The sequence below is a fragment of the Ascaphus truei genome, chromosome 3 (assembly GCF_040206685.1).
Source record: "Ascaphus truei isolate aAscTru1 chromosome 3, aAscTru1.hap1, whole genome shotgun sequence".
NCBI classification, from domain to species: Eukaryota; Metazoa; Chordata; class Amphibia; order Anura; family Ascaphidae; genus Ascaphus; species Ascaphus truei.
The window spans coordinates 142,043,817-142,065,873 of record NC_134485.1 but is presented as its reverse complement, the minus strand read 5'-3'; the positions used below and the strand labels follow the sequence as shown (position 1 = coordinate 142,065,873).

General features: G+C 41.5%; 1 protein-coding gene across 5 annotated transcripts in view; it reads left to right on the top strand.

The window, feature by feature from the left end:
- The window catches only part of GLOD4 (glyoxalase domain containing 4), a 65,285-nt gene that overhangs the window by 28,648 nt on the left and 14,580 nt on the right, over positions 1-22,057 (top strand). For 2 of the 5 annotated variants that reach the window (XM_075589587.1, XM_075589586.1), the window contains one exon: positions 2,530-2,643. The exons of 1 other annotated variant lie outside the window; for it this stretch is intronic. In XM_075589587.1, the coding sequence (XP_075445702.1) occupies positions 2,530-2,643 (114 nt within the window). Of the gene's footprint in view, positions 1-2,529; positions 2,644-12,126; positions 12,303-22,057 lie in introns of all 5 variants that reach the window. 2 more of the 5 variants (XR_012799819.1, XR_012799820.1) reach the window with 2 other exon arrangements.

The following is a 22,057-nucleotide window of genomic DNA, read 5'->3' as shown; positions in this document are numbered from 1 at the left end:
CAAGAAAGAAATAACCAAGGTAACCAGCAAAATCAATGTGATCATAGATGTGGATTTATTAAGATGACCTCGATTTTGGGGGTCAACTTATTATAACTATATTTATTTTGAGCAATAGGCTATATGTCAATCAAAGATATTACCATATTTGAGAGAGGGAAATGGTTCTTGGGGCATAGATATCACCTCCAGACACATTGCATTCGTATGTAAATTCGTTTCACAAGATCCTAAAGGAACATTTTTATCGACGCAAATGCAAGAATAGCCATGATTTTGCTAAGGCTTTTGATACGGTTTCACATGATGTTCGTGTACAAAATAAAGCAAATTGGACTGGGTAAAAATATTTGCACTTGGATTAAAAACTGGTTAAAGGACAGACAACAGAGTTGTAATAAATTGAACGTTTTCAGGTTGGGCTAAAGTTGAGTGCCGTACCTCAAGGATTGGTACTGGGACCCCTGCTTTTTAACTTGTTTTTTAATGACTGAGGTTGGCATAGAGAGTAAAGTCTCTATCTTTGCTGATGACACTAAATTGTGTAAATGTGAGTATTCGCCATTCTGGCTGTTCTGTCCCCTTAACCCTCACCCGCTCTTCTGGTTCCTGTAGCACTCAAGAAGGGCAACCCAACAGTGGTACTGATGTGCGTCGCGCGGGTCCCGTCGGTCTCCGCTGTCCCTGGATCCAGGGTGCACTCTCTGGCATTGACGCGTGATGCATGCGCGGTCTCCCCGGCGGTCTGCGGTCCCTGCCTCTCGTTCCCGCCCCCGTCCTTACGTCATAGCTATGCGGCGCAACTATACTCCGCGCTCCTCCACTGTTTCCGCGGGTCCCTCCTCTGGTCTCCGCCCTGGTACTGGAGCGGGTGTTGTGGCACACGACCAGGTCGCCAGCGTGATGCTCGGGTTATGCGCACACTTTCTGACTGCCTCAATCGGCTGTGTAATAGGACGCAACTGCGCGATCCAGCAGCCTATCAGAGACGGCAGTTCTGCTTCCTGGATCCCTCCCATTGGTGGGAGGTCCTTTAAATATGCTGCCTGAACACTCATTCCTTGCAGAGCATAACTCCTGTTTGTGACGCTGAACCTCACTACTCCTTGCCTGTCTGCCTTTACCTTGCTGCCTGACCTTGCCTAGTATCTTGGACCTTGTGTTACTCTCCTGCACCGACCCTGGCATTGGAATACGACGACGCTGCTCTCTCCTGCACTGACCCTGACTTTGGCTCTACGCTCTCCAATCCTGACTCCAGCTACTTACCCCAACGATCCGCTACTCTACACTCCTAGACCCGGCAAGTACCACGTTTACGCTGTCCTCTAACCCTGACCCGGCCTGCAAGATTATCCTACACTCTAGACGCGCCCTTGCGGTTGTGGTCGGCGTTCTATACCAACCCTACCTCAGCCTCGCGGTCGGGCCTCGTTTGTGGTGAGCTACACGTTACAGTAAGGTAGTAGAATCAGAGCAGGATGTAATTTCTCTCAAGAAGCATTTGGAGAGACTGGAAACTTGTGCAGATAAATGGCAGATGAGTTTTAATACAGATAAATGTAAGGTTATGCATTTGGGAAACAAGAATAAACAGGCGACTTACATGCTAAATGGAGATATATATTGGGGGAATCCTTGATGGAGAAGGATTTAGGAGTGCTTGTAGACAGCTGCCTTAGCAATAGTGCCCAAAGTCATGCAGTACCTGCAAAGGCAAACAAGATCTTATCTTGCATCAAACAGGGAATGGATGGAAGTAAACATAATTATGCCCTTCTATAAAGCATTAGTAAGACCACACCTTGAATATGGAGTACAATTTTGGGCACCATTCCTTAGAAAAAACATTATGGAACTAGAGAGAGTGCAGAGAAGAGCCACCAAATGAATAAATGGGATGGATAATCTGATTTGTGAGGAGAGGCTAGCTAAATGTAGATTTGTTTACATTAGAAAATAGGGGATATGATAATTATATACAAATATATTCGGGGGCAATACAAGAGGCTTTTAAAAGAACTATTCATCCCAAGGGCAGTGCAAACGACATAGGGTCATCCTTAATGTCGGAGGAAAAGAGATTTCAGCAGCAACATAGGAAAGGGTCTTTAAAGTAAGGGCAGTTAAAATGTGGAATTAATTACCCATGGAGACTGTGATGGCAGATACAATAGATATCTTATCTTCAAGAACAAAAAAAGTTGGACATCTTTTTAGAAAGTAAAGGTATACAGGGATATACCAAATAAGTAAACTTTGGAAGGAAGTTGATCCAGGGAGTAATATTTGGAGTCAGGAAGGAATTTATTTTTCCGTTATGAGATATCATTGAATATTTCACTGGGGGGGTTTGTTTGCCTTCCTCTGGATCAATATACTGTTAGTACACATATAGGTTAAAGTATCTGTCATCTAAATTTAGCATAGGTTGAATTTGATGTACGTACTGTATGTCTGTTTTCAACCTCCTCTACTATGTAACTATGTAATTCCTCCCCTTTCCCCCCCACCCCCCTTTCTTTTTAGCTTCCAAACATTGAGGCACAGTTGAAAAAGGAAAAACAGAAGATCTTAACTCCCCTTGTCAGTTTGGACACTCCCGGAAAAGCTACAGTGCAAGTTTTAATTTTGGCTGATCCTGTAAGTATTAGAGCAGTGGTTTTCAACTTTTATATATTGTGATGCCGACACCACAATGCAGTCTCTTTTGTCCCAAATGAGGCAGGAAACGCTGTATTTCTCTATACTTGGGGTTTATTTACAGGGATAAATAATATGAATAGGCCCACCGTCCCTTTAAGAAAAATCAAATAATAAAATCAAATCCTATTTCCATTAGGAAAGCTAACTACACATTCAGCTCCAACCCTTACTAACCCAGGTGGATAGCTAAGCCCATTCCACCCCAAACAGATATTATTTATTTATTTTATTTATAAAATATTTTACCAGGAAGTAATACATTGAGAGTTACCTCTCGTTTTCAAGTATGTCCTGGGCACAGAGTAAAACAAAATAATACATGGTTACAAATACAGTTACATAAATGAACAAGGTATACATTATATACAAGACATTGCATGCACAGTTAAAGAAAATATATATTATGAGCGTATGAAACAGTTACAGACCAGATTAAAGTGTGAGACAGCCTTAGATTTGAAAGAACTTAAGCTGGTGGTGGATATGAGAGTCTCTGGTAGGTTGTTCCAGTTTTGGGGTGCACGGAAGGAGAAGGAGGAACGTCCGGATACTTTGTTGAGTCTTGGGACCATGAATAGTCTTTTGGAGTCTGATCTCAGGTGATAGGTACTGCATGTGGTAGGGGTGAGGAGCTTGTTCGGGTAGCTGGGTAGCTTGCCCAGAAAGTATTTGAGGGTGAGACAGGAAAGGTGAACTTTGCGCCTAGACTCTAGTGATGACCAATCTAGTTCTTTGAGCATTTCGCAGTGATGTGTGTTGTAGTTGCATTGGAGAACAAAACGACAAATTGAATTGTAGAGGGTGTCAAGTTTGCTAAGGTGGGTTTGAGGAGCCGAGCCATATACTATGTCTCCATAGTCAATAATTGGCATTAGCATCTACTGTGCAATACGCTTTCTGACCAGGAGACTTAGGGAGGATTTGTTCCTGTAAAGTACCCCTAGTTTGGCATAGGTCTTGGTTGTCAGGGTATCAATGTGCATCCCGAATGTTAAGTGGGAGTCAAACCATAAGCCCAGGTATTTAAAACTAGTGACAGGTGTTAGGGTGGTTTTAGCGTTGGTTCTAATCAGGAGCTCAGTCACTGGAAGCTTTACAAATTTAGTCTTGGTCCCAAATACCATTGTTACCGTCTTGTCAGTGTTTAAAAACAGTTTGTTTTGGGAAATCCAGTTTTCGAGTCTCAAAAAGTCAGACTGAAGTATGTGTTGAAGGTCAGAGAGGCTATGGCTGTGTGCATACAGGATTGTGTCATCTGCATACATGTGTATTGAGGCTTCCTTACAAGCTGTGGGAAGATCATTAATGAACACTGAGAAGAGTAGGGGCCCCAGAACAGAGCCTTGCGGGACACCACAGGTGATATCCAGGGGGTTGGAGTTAGAGCCTGAGATGGACACATGTTGGGATCTTCCTGATAGGTAGGACTGAAACCAGTTTAAAGCATGTTTCCCTATTCCAGAGCTCTGGAGTTTGTTAAGCAGGATAACATGATCAACTGTGTCAAAAGCCTTTGCAAAATCTAGGAATACTGCACCAGTGAGTTGTCCCCGTTCCATTCCGCACTGGATTTCATTGCAAACTTTTAGCAGGGTAGTTACGGTGGAGTGTTTGGGACGAAACCCAGACTGGAATTGGCTAGGGAAATTTGTCTTGGTGTAGAAATCGCTTAATTGGGAGTAGACACATTTTTCCATAACTTTGGATAGAATTGGGAGAAGTGAGATTGGCCTGTAGTTTGAGACAGTGTTTTTGTCCCCACTTTTGAAGATTGGGACAACTCTGGCAGTTTTCCAGGTCTTAGGGATATGGCCTGCAGACAGGATAGAGTTGACTATGGACGCAATTGGTTTGGCAATGGCTGGGGCACCAAGTCGTAGGAACCTAGATTGTAGTAAGTCGGGTCCACATTGTCTGCTTAGTTTTAGTTTGAGGAGCGCTTGTGTAATCTCCTCTTCAGATACTGGGCTAAATTGAAAATTGTGGGCAGTGTTGGGAGGGGGTGTGACTATAGGGGTACTCCCAGGATGAGATTCAGGTTTGGGGTTTGTGCTGCGTTTCGCTAATAAGTTAGTGGCACACCCCACAAAGTAATCATTGAATGCATTTGCAATGTCAGTGGGGTTTGTCAGAGTAATATCCCCCTTAGTGATATTACTTGGTTGTTGATGGTTAGGAGGCTGGAATATATTGTTGATAACCTTCCAGAAGTTAGCTGGGTTTGATGTATTTTGGTGGAGATTGTCAGAGTAATATTGTGCTTTTGCATACCTTGTTTGCCTTGTGCACACGTTCCGCAGGCATCTGTAGTGATTGAGATCCTTGGTAGTGCCAGTTACTTTGTAGCTTTTCCACAAGGCATCCCTGAACTGGTAGAGTGCTATAAGGTCAGGTGTAACCCATGGAAGGTGGGCCCCCCGTACCCTTATTTTGCGTAGTGGAGCATGGGTATCGCAGAGTTTTAAGAACTCGGATTGGAAATAGTCGAGCGCAGAGTCAGGGTCGGGAATTAAATCGATTCTGTGCCATGGGCAGTTGGTAAGGTCATCCAGAAACTGTTGTGGGTTAAAGTTTTTAAATGTTCTAGTGAGGAGAAATTTAGGGCTTGAATGGGGCGGTTTAATTTTCCTTACACAGTACACTATTGCATGGTCACTGAAAATATCAGGAAGGATGCCAGAGGATTGCATTCTGCTGGGGTTTGAGGAGAGAATCCAGTCTAGCAAGGAATGGTTATGCGACTTCAGGTTTATTCGTGTGGGTTGGGAAATGAGTTGCGATAGGTTAAGTGACTTGAGTTGTATCTGGATTTTGTGGTTTTTAGGGTCAAGCCAATTGAAGTTGAAATCCCCTAGAACTAGCAGCTCACTCTTCTCATTCAGAGAGGAAATGGAGGCAAGAAATTGGGTGATATCAGTCAAGGATTGTAGAGGGGCTTTAGGGGGGCGGGAGATGCCAGCAAGCAAGATGGGCTTAGAAAAGGGGAGGCAGATTTTGCCAACTAGAGTTTAAAAAGAGGGTGGACTTGATGGGCAATGTAACAGTGTAAATTGTAAGGTGTCTGCAATATAAAATAACACCCCTCCTCCTCTCTTTGACCTATCTCTCCTAAAAATGGAGTAGCCCTGAATGGCGATATTTGCATCAAGGGTTTTAGAGGATAGCCATGTTTCTGTAAGAACGATGGCTTTGGGTTTATGCATAAGGCACCATGCCCTTAGTTCATCCAGTTTGGGCAGCAGGCTCCAGATGTTTATATGGGCGACAGATAGCCCTGAGCATATAAAGCATATAAAGTCTCTGTATACAGCAAATAAGGGTTTGGCCTATCTGTAAGTCCAGCTGGCGATGTCCCTGCTTCAGCACAGTCTGTCGTCCTTCCTTCTTCTCTTTGGGATTCAACCCCACGGGAGCTCAGGGAAACTCCTGTGTTCCTCTGTAACCAGCCGTCACTGCTTCAGCACAGCTCTCTCAGCAGTCTCTCTCATACTTCTTTAGCCAGCCTCCGTTAGCTGGGGAGCTCCTCTGTCTCCCCCCTTCTCTGGGGAAAACTGTCTCACTGTGCCTTGCAGCTTCCAGCCTTTTAAAGCACTTCCTGACTATTCAGAACAGGTTGATTAGCTTCATTAGTTATCACCTGAATAGCCATTCCAAGGAGGATTAAATTAACTCTCTGTGGTGAAAAAGTCCAATGGCTGCCCCATTCAGCCCCTAGAGGACAGCGATGGCACCACAATATGTATACAAAAAATGGGTGTTAAACGTTTTTGGTCTAACATTTCTCATGGGGAGAGACAAGCACTTAGGGCTCTGGGGGCAAAAAGTAAATTGTCATTAAGCCAGCGAACAAGGGGGGAGCAATAGTTGTCATGGACAAGGCCTTTTATCGCTCTGAGATTCTAAGACGGTTGGCGGTCCATGACAACTGTCTCCCCCTAGCCCAGGATCCTACCCCGAGGATAGGAAGTATGACACAGGCTTTTTTTAAAAGAGCCGTATCCATTGGCGTGATTAACAAGCAGCTTAAAGCTTACCTCACGGTTGATGATCCTATCATACCGGTATTGTATGTTACACATGCGGACGCCACCGACGTGACATCACAGCACCCTACGATCGAGGGGCTGATCGTAGGGTGCTGTGACGTCACGTTGGTGGCGTCCGCATGAGGTCTGGTGTTAGTCAGCGGTTGTAGCGTCCACATCCTTGCAGCAGCAAAGGCAGCAGATACGTTTGTATTATTCACGGCTACTTATAGCCTGTCTCTGGTACTCACTTTCTGTGATCCCTTGGTACTATTTGCAACATAGTTGTATTATTGTGTACTCAGCCTGCTACTTTAGTGTGTTACATATTACACTGAGCTGCTGTCTGTGGTTGATGATGTGATTTATATGGATGTTATACATACAGTGCTTACTATTGCCTATTTGTCCTATCATTACTGAGCCAATTATGGCGTGATACATTTTGCAACTTTATTGTATGACACCATTTATCATCCAGCTACTTTATACTGATTTATGGAGGGCTACATTAGAGTGTGACAAGAGCGTTTGGTTCGCTGTGCATTTAACCCTGTCATTACTAGCCAGCACTATTACTAACCGCACTAGCACCTCCCAGCTTGGGGAATATTTTATTCTAAGTTTTAATTCACTTTTACATACTTTTCACTTTTTTCGGTGAATTGATATCCTAATAAACATTTATTATTTTCATTTTAACAGGTTAGACGTCCTGTCGCCATATAGCCCTGCCTTTTGTGGGTTACTGGCATCAGTTAGGCTCCTCTAAGGATTACTATATCCTCCCTACTATTCATTATTGTTAAACCGGATCTAAAACCTTTTATAAGGGAAATTAGCAGTGGAGGTAAAAGTGGAAAGAAAATGTTTGTGGGAATATGCTATAAACCACCAAATATCTGTGAGATTGAGGAAGCTAAAATACCTTTGCAAATGGAGAAGGCATCAAAACTGGGTCATGTTTGCATAATGGGGGATTTTAATTACCCAGACATAGACTGGGGAAATGAGATTAGCATTACAACAAAAGGAAACAGGTTTTTGGGGGTGCTTAAAGACAATTATATGACCCAAATGATTGAGGAACCAACCAGGAGAGGGGCAGTTCTGGATTTGGTCATATCAAACAATGTAGAAGTAATAACAAATATTCAAGTCCTGGAACATTTGGGTAACAGTGATCATAACATGGTCTCATTTGAAATAAATGATCAAAAACAGATTACTTGGGTTCAACAAAGACTTTAAACTTTAGAAAGGCAGATTTTAATAAACTGAGGTCTAATCTACAAGTAATACACTTGGAAGATGCTTTTGCAGGGAAAAATGTAGAAGATAAATAGGCAGTCTTTAAAACATTGTTAGAAAAGCACACTTATCAGTGTATACCCTTGGGTAATAAGTATAAAAGAATTAAGTCAAAACCAATGTGGCTAAATAAACAGGTAGGGGAGGAAATGGACAAGAAGAGGAAGGCGTTTAGATTCTTGAAGTCAGAAGGGTCGGAGACATCGTATCAGAATGATAAGGAATGTAACAAAAATTGCAAAATCAAATTAGCAAAAATGGATAATGAAAAAAGGATTGCAATAGAAAGTAAGGTTAACCCTAAAAGGTTAACAAAAAAATGAGAAAAGAAAATGTAGGACCCTTTCAGTGTGAGATGGGTAGGCAGATTATTGGAGATAAGGAAAAAGCTGAGGTATTAAAAAAAATTATTTACCTCTGTGTTTACCAGGGAAGAATCAAGTTCAATAGTAGTGCCGCAGGAGGAAGCCACAACCTCCATGTTAATGAACAATTGGTTAACTGAGGAAGAAGTTCATAAGTGTCTTGAAAAAATTTAAGTAAATAAGGCACCTGGCCCCGATGGCATACATCCAAGAGTTCTCAAGGAGTTAAGCTCAGAAATAGTCAAACCATTATATTTAATATTCAAGGACTCCATTTCCACAGGCTCAGTACCACAAGATTGACGTAAAGCAGATGTGGTACCTATATTTAAAAAGGGAGCTAGATCACAACCGGGAAATTACAGACCTGTAAGCCTGACTTCAATAGTGGGGAAACTACTTGGAGGTTTAATATGGGATAATATTCAGGAATACCTAATGGAAAACAAAATTATTACTAATATTCAGCATGGATTTATGAAGGATAGATCATGCCAAACTAACCTTATTTGTTTCTTTGAGGAGGTAAGTAGGAATTTAGACCAGGGTAATGCATTTGATGTGGTCTACTTAGATTTTGCAAAGGCTTTTAATACGGTTTCACATAAGAGGTTGGTGTACAAAATAAAGAAAATTGGACTCAGTAATAATATATGCACCTGGATTGAAAACTGGTTAAAGGACAACAGAGGGTTGTCATAAATTGAACTTTTTCAGGTAGGGCTAAAGTCATGAGTGGAGTACCTCAGGGACCGGTACTGGGCCCCCTGCTTTTTAACTTGTTTATTAATGACCTTGAGGTTGGGATCGAGAGCAATGTCTCCATCTTTGCTGATTATACTAAATTGTGTAAGGTAATAGAATCAGAGCAGGATGTAATTTCTCTTCAGAAGGACTTGGAGAGACTGGAAACGTGGGCAGGTAAATGGCAGATGAGGTTTAATACAGATAAATGTAAGGTTATGCATTTGGGATGCAAGAATAAAAAGGCGACTTACAAATTAAATGGAGATATATTGGGGGAATCCTTGATGGAGAAGTATTTAGGAGTGCTTGTAGACAGCAGGCTTCGCAATAGTGCCCAATGTCATGCAGTAGCTGCAAAGGCAAACAAAATCTTATCTTGCATCAAACGGGCAATGGATGGAAGGGAAGTAAACATAATTATGCCCCTTTACAAAGCATTAGTAAGACCACACCTTGAATATGGAGTACAATTTTGGGCACCAATCCTTAGAAAAGACATTATGGAACTAGAGAGAGTGCAGAGAAGAGCCACCAAATTAATAAAGGGGATGGACAATCTAACTTATGAGGAGAGGCTAGCTAAATTAGATTTATTTACATTAGAAAAGAGGCGTCTAAGGCTAAGGCCCCGCTCCCTCCGTCAGCGCTCCCGCACTGCAGACAGGCGGGGCGCTGACATATACAGACAGCGATATGCGGTCTGTAGGGAGCGGGAGGTGGGCGGGAGTGGGAGGCTTGAGGGGGCGTGGCTTGAGCGGAGGTTCCCGCTACTCCCCCCCCCCCCTCCCTCCCTCCACGGGCTCGGGCTGCTGATGGTTTTTAATTAAAAGCAACACACACACACGCAGGCACTCATACACACGCACATGCACTCTCACGCACACACACACGCAGGCACTCTCACACAAACACACACACACACAGGCAGGCACTCACGCACTCAGGCACACACATACACAAACACAGATAGGCACTCAGACACACACACAGACAGGCACTCACGCTGCTTTCCCTCCACACTCCTCCCCGCTCCCCGAAGCCTCTCCTCCTCCCGAAGCCTCCCCTCCTCATTGGCTCACAGCCACACCACGTGACACGTCGAAGCTAGGGATCACAATTCTCTTGTATCCTCTAGCGGCTGACGTGTCACAGCGTGTAGTGAGCTGTGCAGCCAGGGGGGACCGGGACCGGCTCGGGAGGATTCCCCTGCTGGTGGGGAAAGCCTGTGCAGCCGGGTCCCAGGCCTAAGAGGGGATATGATAACTATATACAAATATATTCGGGGACAATACAAGGAGCTTTCAAAAGAACTATTCATCCCACGGGCAGTACAAAGGACTCAGGGCCATCCCTTAAGGTTGGAGGAAATGAGATTTCACCAGCAACAAAGGAAAGGGTTCTTTACAGTAAGGGCAGTTAAAAGGTGGAATTAATTACCCATGGAGACTGATGGCAGATACAATAGATTTGTTCAAAAAAAGGTTGGACATCTTTTTAGATAGGAAAGGTATACAGGGATATACCAAATAAGTATACATGGGAAAGATGTTGACCCAGGGATTAATCCGATTGCCAATTCTTGGAGTCGGGAAGGAATTTAATTTTCCCCTTATGAGATATCATTGGATGATATGACACTGGGGTTTTTTGTTTTCCTTCCTCTGTATCAATAAGTAAGTATAGATATAGGATAAAGTATCTGTTGTCTAAATTTAACATAGGTTGAACTTTATGGACCTACGTCTTTTTTCAACCTCATCTACTATGTAACTATGTAATTATCGTGACACTAGAATTACTGACCTCATTCGGTTTTGAGATATGGGTGTCTTGTCACAGGCAATGTGACCTATTATACCAGAGGTATTGTACAGACACCACTGTTTAGGTATTACAAGATATCTGCACTGAACTTCATATACAGGCATGCCCCGCATTAACGTACGCAATGGGAATGGAGCATGTATTAAAGCGAAAATGTACTTAAAGTGAAGCACTACCTTTTTCCCACTTATAGATGCATGTACTGTACTGCAATCGTCATATACGTGCATAACTGATGTAAATAACGCATTTGCAACAGTTTCTATAGTCTCCCCGCTTGCATAATGCTTCGGTACAGGTAGGGAGCTGGTATTGCTGTTCAGGACGTGCTGACAGGCGCATGCGCGAACTGCCATTCCATTTGCCTATGGGCGATGTGTCCTTACTCGCGAGTGTACTTAAAGTGAGTGTCCTTAAAGCGGGGTATGCCTGTACTATGGTTATATACAGATGGTTATTAGTAGCATCAGCCAGCAGGTGCAATCATATAGCTTGAGCAATAGCTATACGCAGAGCCTCATGTGAGCATTTTAATATAGGTGTATCTGGCTAACCTTGCCAGGAGATTATCATCTAGTACATACAGCCATACTCCCTTTGCATGTGTGGGGTCCGCAATTTTAACAAGAATTGCAATTGTGGATTGAGACACTTTGACTGCGAAATATACAGACATCATTTAGTGTACGCAGTTCCACACATACAATGGTTCATTTACATTCCGCTATCCATCGTCGTCTCCTTTCCAATGTAGTTGGTTAGACAGGTCATACACTAGGTTGTTAGTCACTGGTACTTTCTATTTGGCCATTGTGCCACCTTGTGGACATCTAGAGGCAAAGTAAAGCCCAGTGACCATATGTATAGAACCTGTCCTGTCTTACAATTATAATACTACAGCTGGTCCGGAGTTCACTGAGGAGATTTTATTTACATGATATATTTCACTTGTATGTCACTTTTATTTATGATATAGATGTTAATAAAATGTTGTTATTTTTATTCGTATTAGTGAGGTCTCCTGAGATCCAAGCATTCCCTTGTTCCGACAGGTTCAGAACATTTGACGCTGCAGAAATTTCTGCAACATTGATCTATTTATAGGTAGAGCGCATATCTAAAGGGATTCTTTCTTGTGAAACCCATAGGATTTCACAAAGTTGATATACCTACGGCTCAGATTTGGAGCAGGAGGCATAGGAGATGCCGGAAAACTTTAGCGACAGCCAAGTTACCAAACAAGATTTCCTAGATCTCTAAAGGAATCTCAAGGCTCTCCTGAAAAGTGAGCTTCGGGAGGTGAGGAAGGAGATCGCATCGCTGGGTGAGCAGACGCAATGTCTGAATATAAAAGATTACAGGTAGATGTCCTACTGCTTCTAGTGTCGAATCTTTACGCCCCCAATGAGGTCAGTGCCAAATTTATGATTAGATTATTAAATATCCTGGCGAAGGTATCCACGGGTCAGATTTTTTTGGGGGGCGATTAAACGTTAAATTCAGAAATGGACAGAACTGGTCCCCAAACGAACTGTAGAAAAGAGGACACACATGCTCTGCTCAGGGGGATTAAGAACCTCCAACCCTGTGATGTCTGGAGAGAAATGTTCCCACTGGCAAAAGAGTACATGTTCTCCTCTCCTCCACACGGCACTTAATCCCGTATTGACTTTTTTTATTTTTGCTCCCACTAGATTGCTCCCTAGAATTACACATGCCAAGGTTCACGTTACCTGTTCGGACCATGCCCCAGCAGAAGTTCGATGTTCCAATGTAAATATTCGGCCACAAAATTCACAATGGAGACTGAACTAATCATTTTTAAAAGTTCTAGAGATTAGGGAGTTACTGGAGGAGGACTTGGTCTCCTACTTTCAATCTAACAAGGGAATCGTCTCTTCTACATTTATATTGTGGGAAGCTCACAAGGCTAACATGAAAGGTAGGCTCATTAGCCTCGCCTCGGGCAGAAAAAGGGAGAGTGAACCAGAATTGGCGCGTCCAAAGTTAAAATAACAGACCTTACTAGAATCCACCAGAGAAACGGCAGAGGGTCGATTTACCAAAACTTAATGAGGCCAAAGTAGAACTGAACTTGCTCCTCAGTTCCCTGGCCGAAAACTCCCTTAATTGGCCTAAAAGCAGGTTCTACGAAAAAGCCAATAAATCGGAAGCAATGCTCGCAGCCAACCTGCGAAATAAGCAGACGAGCCAGTCTATCCATGCCATAAGGCAGGAGTCGGGCCTAGTTACCTCCAACACTTTTATTAGTAAGCAAAGAATTTAAGACCTTCCATCTAACCTCCTATGATGGTTATAAAACTATACAAAATGCTAAAACATCTAAACAATTGGAGAATTTCTTCAAGAAAGCAAAACTTCCCACAATATCCAGGGTAGAAAATGCTAAACTGGGTCAAAATATAGAAATGGAGGAATTATTACTAGTCATCAAGAACTTGAAATCCTCAAAAGCTCCAGGCCCAAGCGGTTTCACCAATTTATATTATAAAAAATGCTGCCAAATATTGTCTCCCTATATGTTATCCCTTTTTCAATTCGTTTTTTTTCAAATTCACAGTTTCCTAGTGATGTGCTGCAAGCGTCCATAGCATTAATTCATATGGAAGGCAAAGAAATGACTAATTGCGCCAGCTATAGACCCATCTCCCTAATCAATTCGGACCTAAAAATCCATTAAAAAAATATTAGCAAATAGATTGAATAAATTACTACCATCCATTATCCATTTTGATCAGGTAGGCTTCATCCCGGGAGACAGGCCTCACATAATACCAGGAGAATTATAGACCTAATAGCATTCTCCTCTATAATCAAAATCCCTTCTATAGTACAGCTGAACCCCGTTATAGCGTGATCTGCTATAACGCGGTATGAGCGTGGACCTCGAATATTTAAAAAATATATATATATATATATATATAAAACCACAAATATAACCGCATCAAAAACCTAGAAACTATAATTCTGATCACTAGCCACAAATAACCCAAAATAAAGGCAAGGTGGCGGTGCTATGGGAAAGAAATAGATGAACACACAAAAAAGAGAGAAATCCCAAATTAAGCACTCTGATCAAGAAAAAATATAAATATAGGTACAAAAGGGTTTATTAATCATGGACTAGAAAAACAAATAAAACACAATAAAAAAACATACATATAAAAACAATACCAAACGGGGAAGATACAGTCAAAACTCGAATCCCACTAATGCTAAATGTACAGTGCCTCTAAAATGGAAGCCCAGATATCAAAAAAGGGGGGGGGGGGGCAGGGGAGGAGGATCCTAGCATAGACAGAGGGAATCACAAGATCCCACTGAAAATGATGACCGGCCGGTCCCCAAATATAACCATTAAAGGAAGCAGGTGTAACAACCATAAGCTGGAAAACATGTGTTATAATATATATTATATATATATATATATATATCAGCAAAAGAAACCTAATATGAGGGCATTCTTAAATGAAAAAGAAATGTCCAACAAAAATGAAACCTGTACAAAGCAAAAGAATATAAATGAAAAATGGTCAACAGATGGGGCCAGAAAGAGCCACACATAGGGTAATGAAGGCACAAAAAGTATATATATAAATGTGCCTCCCTATAATGGAGTGTGAGAAACTAACTGCCCACACAAAGGGATAGGAGACACATGAAAGTCAATCCACACAAATACACAGAAATCCCACATAAATCACAAAATGATGCTAATGAGTGAGGGAATACTGGGGTGACCAGGATGGGTTTGATGTGGCGAGGAGGAGCCTAGACCAGAGGGCATCTCCCACTGATGTAGGAGATAAGCTGATAGCGAAACCTTTAACGGAAAGCAGGCATGGTAAAGAAATGCTGGAAGAGAATCAGAGTTCATATCACCATGTGAGTGTCCCGCGCCTCTGCTCAAAACATCCGGTGATCGTCCATAATAAGGCCACGAAAAGATTGGAGCCAGCTAGCCACCGACACCATCCTGAGCAAGCTGTGTAGCGGATGTGTGGAGAAAGAAAGGCTGAAGTCAGCCACACGACTGCATTCTCAGTCAGGAAACTCTGACAGCTGTTTCACCACCACGGGCTTCTTCCGGGAGTGTAATTGCTGTTGCGACATAGCAGATTTAAAGCGCCGCGTATGGAATGACATCACGAACCGGCTACTTTCATTGGGTGGATAGATCGCAGTATCAGGTTACATCAGGAGCTGTAGCTGAAGCGCCGAATGCTCATAGTGGTACAAGGCAGGGTGTTCTAATACACAGTTTGCTCAAAAACGTTGTAAGTCTGGAAATTAAGCAGAAAATATCATTATAGAACATGAAGCAGACTGGATGATATTGATAGTCATGCAGTTTACCCCTACCGTGCACCACATAAAACAATATAACATGCATCCACAAAAATAGGGTCAAGAAATGCTAAATGAAGGGAGAAATGGAAGAAAGCGCACAAAAATATAAAAACACTAAGTAAAAACACAACACAGAGGTGGACAATATTAAAATATATATGTATACAAACATATAAGAGGAGTGAAACTGCAGAAAAGTATATATAAATATAGAAAGTCCAAGTTAGGGAATAACCTTAGAGTCACCAGATTCAAAACAAACATGCATATACATGATGCAAAAGAGACCTAGAGAAACATTGCGTAGCCCATATAATCATTTAGCCCCCATGGCATAAGTGAACCCAACTGGGTAATCCACCTGCATTCTCTTTTAAGCAAATTGTTCTCTATGTCTCCCCCTCTGATCCCCAGTGACACCTTATCAATGGCAAATGCTGACAAAACTGAAGGATCGGAGTTATGCACAGACATGTAATGTTGTGCAACACTGGTGATCTTCCTGCAAGCCAGAGTATCAAGAGATGCATTTTTAATATTCCCTTCATGTTCTAAAATACGGAATCGCAATTCTCGTGTTGTCATACCCACATATATTAGTCGGCAGGGGCAACTCATGTAGTAATATTCCCTTCATGTTCTAAAATACGGAATCGCAATTCTCGTGTTGTCATACCCACATATATTAGTCGGCAGGGGCAACTCATGTAGTATATAACTCCCATTGACTTGCAGTTCAAAAAGAAATGAATATCAAATTCCTTTGTCCCTGTGCTGTCCCTAAACTTGGACAATTATATGTTCCAATGAAACGGATCGTGGAGTTTCATTGGAATATATAATTGTCAGTGGGCTAATTTGAGAAGGATCATTAATCAGCATTGGGATATATTATTATCCGATGGTGATTTACGTTCGGTTTTGGGTAGCTCTGTTAGTCTAACAAGCAGGAGGTCCCCTAACCTAAGAGACAAATTGGTTAGAAGCCACTATACTCCAACTCCCTCCAGTTCTTTTCTTAATCAAAATATCAGAAAAGGTTTTTTCAAATGTGGCATGTGCTCGGCCTGCCAGCACATGTCCCAAACGTCCAAGTTTAGGGACAGCACAGGGACAAAGGAATTTGATATTCATTTCTTTTTGAACTGCAAGTCAAAGGGAGTGCATAACTCTGATCCTGCAGTTTTGTCAGCATTCGCCATTGATAAGGTGTCACTGGGGATCAGAGGGGGAGACATAGAGAACAATTTGCTTAAAAGAGAATGCAGGTGGATTACCCAGTTGGGTTCACTTATGCCACGGGGGCTAAATGATTATATGGGCTACGCAATGTTTCTCTAGGTGTCTTTTGCATCATGTATATGCATGTTTGTTTTGAATCTGGTGACTCTAAGGTTATTCCCTAACTCGGACTTTCTATATTTATATATACTTTTCTGTAGTTTCACTCCTCTTATATGTTTGTATACATATATATTTTAATATTGTCCACCTCTGTGTTGTGTTTTTACTTAGTGTTTTTATATTTTTGTGCGCTTTCTTCCATTTCTCCCTTCATTTAGCATTTCTTGACCCTATTTTTGTGGATGCATGTTATATTGTTTTATGTGGTGCACGGTAGGGGTAAACTGCATGACTATCAATATCATCCAGTCTGCTTCATGTTCTATAATGATATTTTCTGCTTAATTTCCAGACTTACAACGTTTTTGCGCATACTGTGTATTAGAACACCCTGCCTTGTACCACTATGAGCATTCGGCGCTTCAGCCACAGCTCCTGATGTAACCTGATACTGCGATCTATCCACCCAATGAAAGTAGCCGGTTCGTGACGTCATTCCATGCGCGGCGCTTTAAATCTGCTATGTCGCAACAGCAATTACACTCCCGGAAGAAGCCCGTGGTGGTGAAACAGCTGTCAGAGTTTCCTGACTGAGAATGCAGTCGTGTGGCTGACTTCAGCCTTTCTTTTTCCACACATCCGCTACACAGCTTGCTCAGGATGGTGTCGGTGGCTAGCTGGCTCCAATCTTTTCGTGGCCTTATTATGGACGATCACCGGATGTTTTGAGCAGAGGCGCGGGACACTCACATGGTGATATGAACTCTGATTCTCTTCCAGCATTTCTTTACCATGCCTGCTTTCCGTTATTAACGGTTTCGCTATCAGCTTATCTCCTACATCAGTGGGAGATGCCCTCTGATCTAGGCTCCTCCTCGCCACATCAAACCCATCCTGATCACCCCAGTTTTCCCTCACTCATTAGCATCATTTTGTGATTTCTGTGGGATTTCTGTGTATTTGTGTGGATTGACTTTCATGTTTCTCCTATCCCTTTGTGTGGGCAGTTAGTTTCTCACACTCAATTATAGGGAGGCACATTTATATATATACTTTTTGTGCCTTCATTACCCTATGTGTGGCTCTTTCTGCCCCCATCTGTTGACCATTTTTCATTTATATTCTTTTGCTTTGTACAGGTTTCATTTTTGTTGGACATTTCTTTTTCATTTAAGAATGCCCTCATATTAGGTTTCTTTTGCTGGTATATATATATATATATATATTTATATTATAACACATGTTTTCCAGCTTATGGTTGTTACACCTGCTTCCTTTAATGGTTATATTTGGGGACCGGCCGGTCATCATTTTCAGTGGGATCTTGTGATTCCCTCTGTCTATGCTAGGATCCTCCTCCCCTGCCCCCACTTTTTTTATATCTGGGCTTCCATTTTAGAGGCACTGTACATTTAGCATTAGTGGGATTCGAGTTTTGACTGTATCTTCCCCGTTTGGTATTGTTTTTATATGTATGTTTTTTTATTGTGTCTTATTTGTTTTTCTAGTCCATGATTAATAAACCCTTTTGTACCTATATTTTCTTGATCAGAGTGCTTAATTTGGGATTTCTGTCTTTTTTGTGTTCTCATCTATTTCTTTCCCATAGCACCGCCACCTTGCCTTTATTTTGGGTTATTTGTGGCTAGTGATCAGAATTATAGTTTCTAGGTTTTTGATGCGGTTATATTTGTGGTTTTATATATATATATATAATTATTATATATTTTTTTTTAAATATTTGGGGTCCACGCTCATACTGCGTTATAGCGGATCACGCTATAACGGGGTTCAGCTGTACAATAGAAGGGATTTTGATTTTAGAGGAGAATGCTATTAGGTCTATAATTCTCCTGGTATTATGTGAGGCCTGTCTCCCGGGATGAAGCCTACCTGATCAAAATGGATAATGGATGGTAGTAATTTATTCAATCTATTTGCTAATATTTTTTTTATGGATTTTTTAGGTCCAAATTGATTAGGGAGATGGGTCTATAGCTGGCGCAATTAGTCATTTCTTTGCCTTGCATATGAATTAATGCTATGGACGCTTGCAGCACATCACTAGGAACAACGCTCGTGTTTTCTAGCAATTACCTTTATATATTTATTATTTGTAGTTGTGACGTATGTTCGCATGTGCGCCATTGTTAATGGTTACTAAGATACGTGAGACGCCACCCGACACCACTGTTGCTCAGTGCTGATGTCGTATTTGATTAGCTAGTGTCTACAGCTGTTTAACATCATGGTTTAGCCTATCGGGGATCTGTTTGTTGATGGGTGGTGGGTATATATGTTTGTCAGGTATCATTATGTACAGAGCACTCCCTTGAGAAATGTCCTGTGCCAAGGACCGAAACGTCGGGTTTATGTGCCAGTTTTTCTACTGAATACACGCTTTTTTTTGTACCTCCTGAGTGTGCTGTCTCCTTTTTGCCTTGTGATCTTGGGATCCTGGATTTACTCGGTAAGTAACCTATCTATACATTACCTGTATGGGACAAGCACCTATTTCCAGTTTATGTGTGTGCCATCTGCCTAATATATATATATATATATATAAACAGGTTTAAAGACAGCGCACTTTCTCCAACACACACAAAATGCTGCCCCGCTGGTGACGTGTGGCAAAATGTTGCACCAGATACCAGTAATGATTGTAGAATGTTACATGAAACAACCAGTGTTAACCTGTAAATGCCATTATCCTCTTCTACTTTTACTAAATGCATTTACGTTCTAAATTCTGTTATGTCCAAATATGTTTTAGTTATCAACTTTATTGCACCAGATATCAACTTGATTTAATGACACCCAATGAATTTAATACACCTGTGAGTCACATAATGTTTACTGATGTGAGGGACTATTTAACAACAGACAGTCCCATTGGTGTCCATCCCCTGATGAAATCCACTTACGCGGAAGAAACGCGTAGGGATAGTTACATTTGGAACTACGGTGACTGACGTGGTTGACCTGCTATAGCACCAGAGAGACATTGTGAAGTGAAGTTCTTCCGGGTCCCGGCATCACATGCGTGAGAAGAATGGCGGACGCACGCTGCTAACAGCTCCATACAAGTGGATTCCATCTATACTGGAGCTCACGGCGTTCACAGACACTGGCTACAGAACCATCTTGGCTATCACAGAGCGGAGGTGACCGTGGAGTCTTCGTTTGGTGCATGGGCAGGTCCCATAAAATGCCTGTTTTTATTAGACAAATTGTAAGTGTGCATTTGTCTTGTCCGTGTCATATTAAAATGTTCATCTGATTTTACACAAGGATCGGGCGCTTTTTCTCTTTTCTTTTTCTAATAAATATATATATATATATATATATATATATATATTAGAAAAAGAAAAGAGAAAAAGCGCCCGATCCTTCTACCTCTACATATATATATATATATATATATATATATATATATATATGTAGAGGTATCAGTACCGTGTTAGCCGAGCTTCAATAATCACAAAATAAATAGATGATACCGTTCTGTGGCTAACGAAATGCTTTTATTTGTGCGAGCTTTCGAGATACACTGATCTCTTCTTCCGGCGATGTTACAATGAATGAAGCAAGGATGAAATGCCCAGGGGGCTGCTACTACATAGGTGAGACAGGACAGGGGCTAAACAAGAGAATGAACCTGCATCGCCACAGCATCACACGCGGAACAAGAGACAGTCCTGTTGGCGAACATTTCTCTGACTCTGGCCATAAGATGAACGATCTGAGGGTTGCCATACTCAAAGGTAATCTTAAAACCCCGAAAGAGAGACGGTTGCATGAATACAAATTTATGCAACTGTTCGGGACACTTAGCAGTGGCCTAAACAGAGATCGAAATTTTATGAGTCATTACTGACACTAGCGAACTCTCTTCCCATGAGCGCTAAAGGCCATGTCTGTACATACTGTGCTATATGTATGCACACACAGCTGTCTCTCACACATACCAATACTCCTTATTTTTCCATCCCTATACACCAATAGGGACCACATAGTATCCACACACACTTTTAGTTATGCTACAAACTCTCACATTTCCACACCCACTCACACCATTTATATCCCCTCTCACTCCACACACACCTTGTGTAAAGCACTGTATATACTGTGGGCTCTCCATTCATTCTTATTCACACTGATACACATACACACTCTTTCTTCACTTGCTTTCAGTAACCCTTTGACACCTCTAGCCATAAAACACATCCACATCGGGGGAAGGACCAGCACAGATAACATTCCAAGAGACACTGTTTTTAAGTAATCCTTGCTTTATTCATTGTAACATCGCCGGAAGAAGAGATCAGTGTATCTCGAAAGCTCGCACAAATAAAAGCATTTCGTTAGCCACAGAACGGTATCATCTATTTATTTTGTGATTATATATATATATATATATATATATATCAATATATATCACTATATTTACTTGCCCATATAGCACCACCGACTTATCACTGTATATTGATGTAGACAGAGTCGATATTTAGTCACATTTATTTATCTCGTGGATGCGGGGTCTTTCTTTTCTCCCATAAAAAAAAAATATATATATATATATATATATAGTGCAGAATAAATGAGTTCTTCAGTATTAGGTGATACCTTTTTTATTGGACTAACAATTTATGTCATAGGACTGTTGTTGCAAGTGGGTTTTTGATCTTCAGCCCATTTGGTATCCAGTTCCTTCTCTTGCATTCTGATAGGAAGTAGATGTCGCTGTTTAGTTGTGATTCCTTTGTAATCAGTTTGGTCAGTGTCTTTTTCATACGGCTATATGGGGTATCTTCCATCATGAATAAAGCAGAAAGTAGCCGTGTTAGTCCAGTTGCGATAGTGCAGAATAAATGAGTTCTTCAGTATTAGGTGATACCTTTTTTATTGGACTAACAATTTATGTCATAGGACTGTTGTTGCAAGTGGGTTTTTGATCTTCAGCCCATTTGGTATCCAGTTCCTTCTCTTGCATTCTGATAGGAAGTAGATGTCGCTGTTTAGTTGTGATTCCTTTGTAATCAGTTTGGTCAGTGTCTTTTTCATACGGCTATATGGGGTATCTTCCATCATGAATAAAGCAGAAAGTAGCCGTGTTAGTCCAGTTGCGATAGTGCAGAATAAATGAGTTCTTCAGTATTAGGTGATACCTTTTTTATTGGACTAACAATTTATGTCATAGGACTGTTGTTGCAAGTGGGTTTTTGATCTTCAGCCCATTTGGTATCCAGTTCCTTCTCTTGCATTCTGATAGGAAGTAGATGTCGCTGTTTAGTTGTGATTCCTTTGTAATCAGTTTGGTCAGTGTCTTTTTCATACGGCTATATGGGGTATCTTCCATCATGA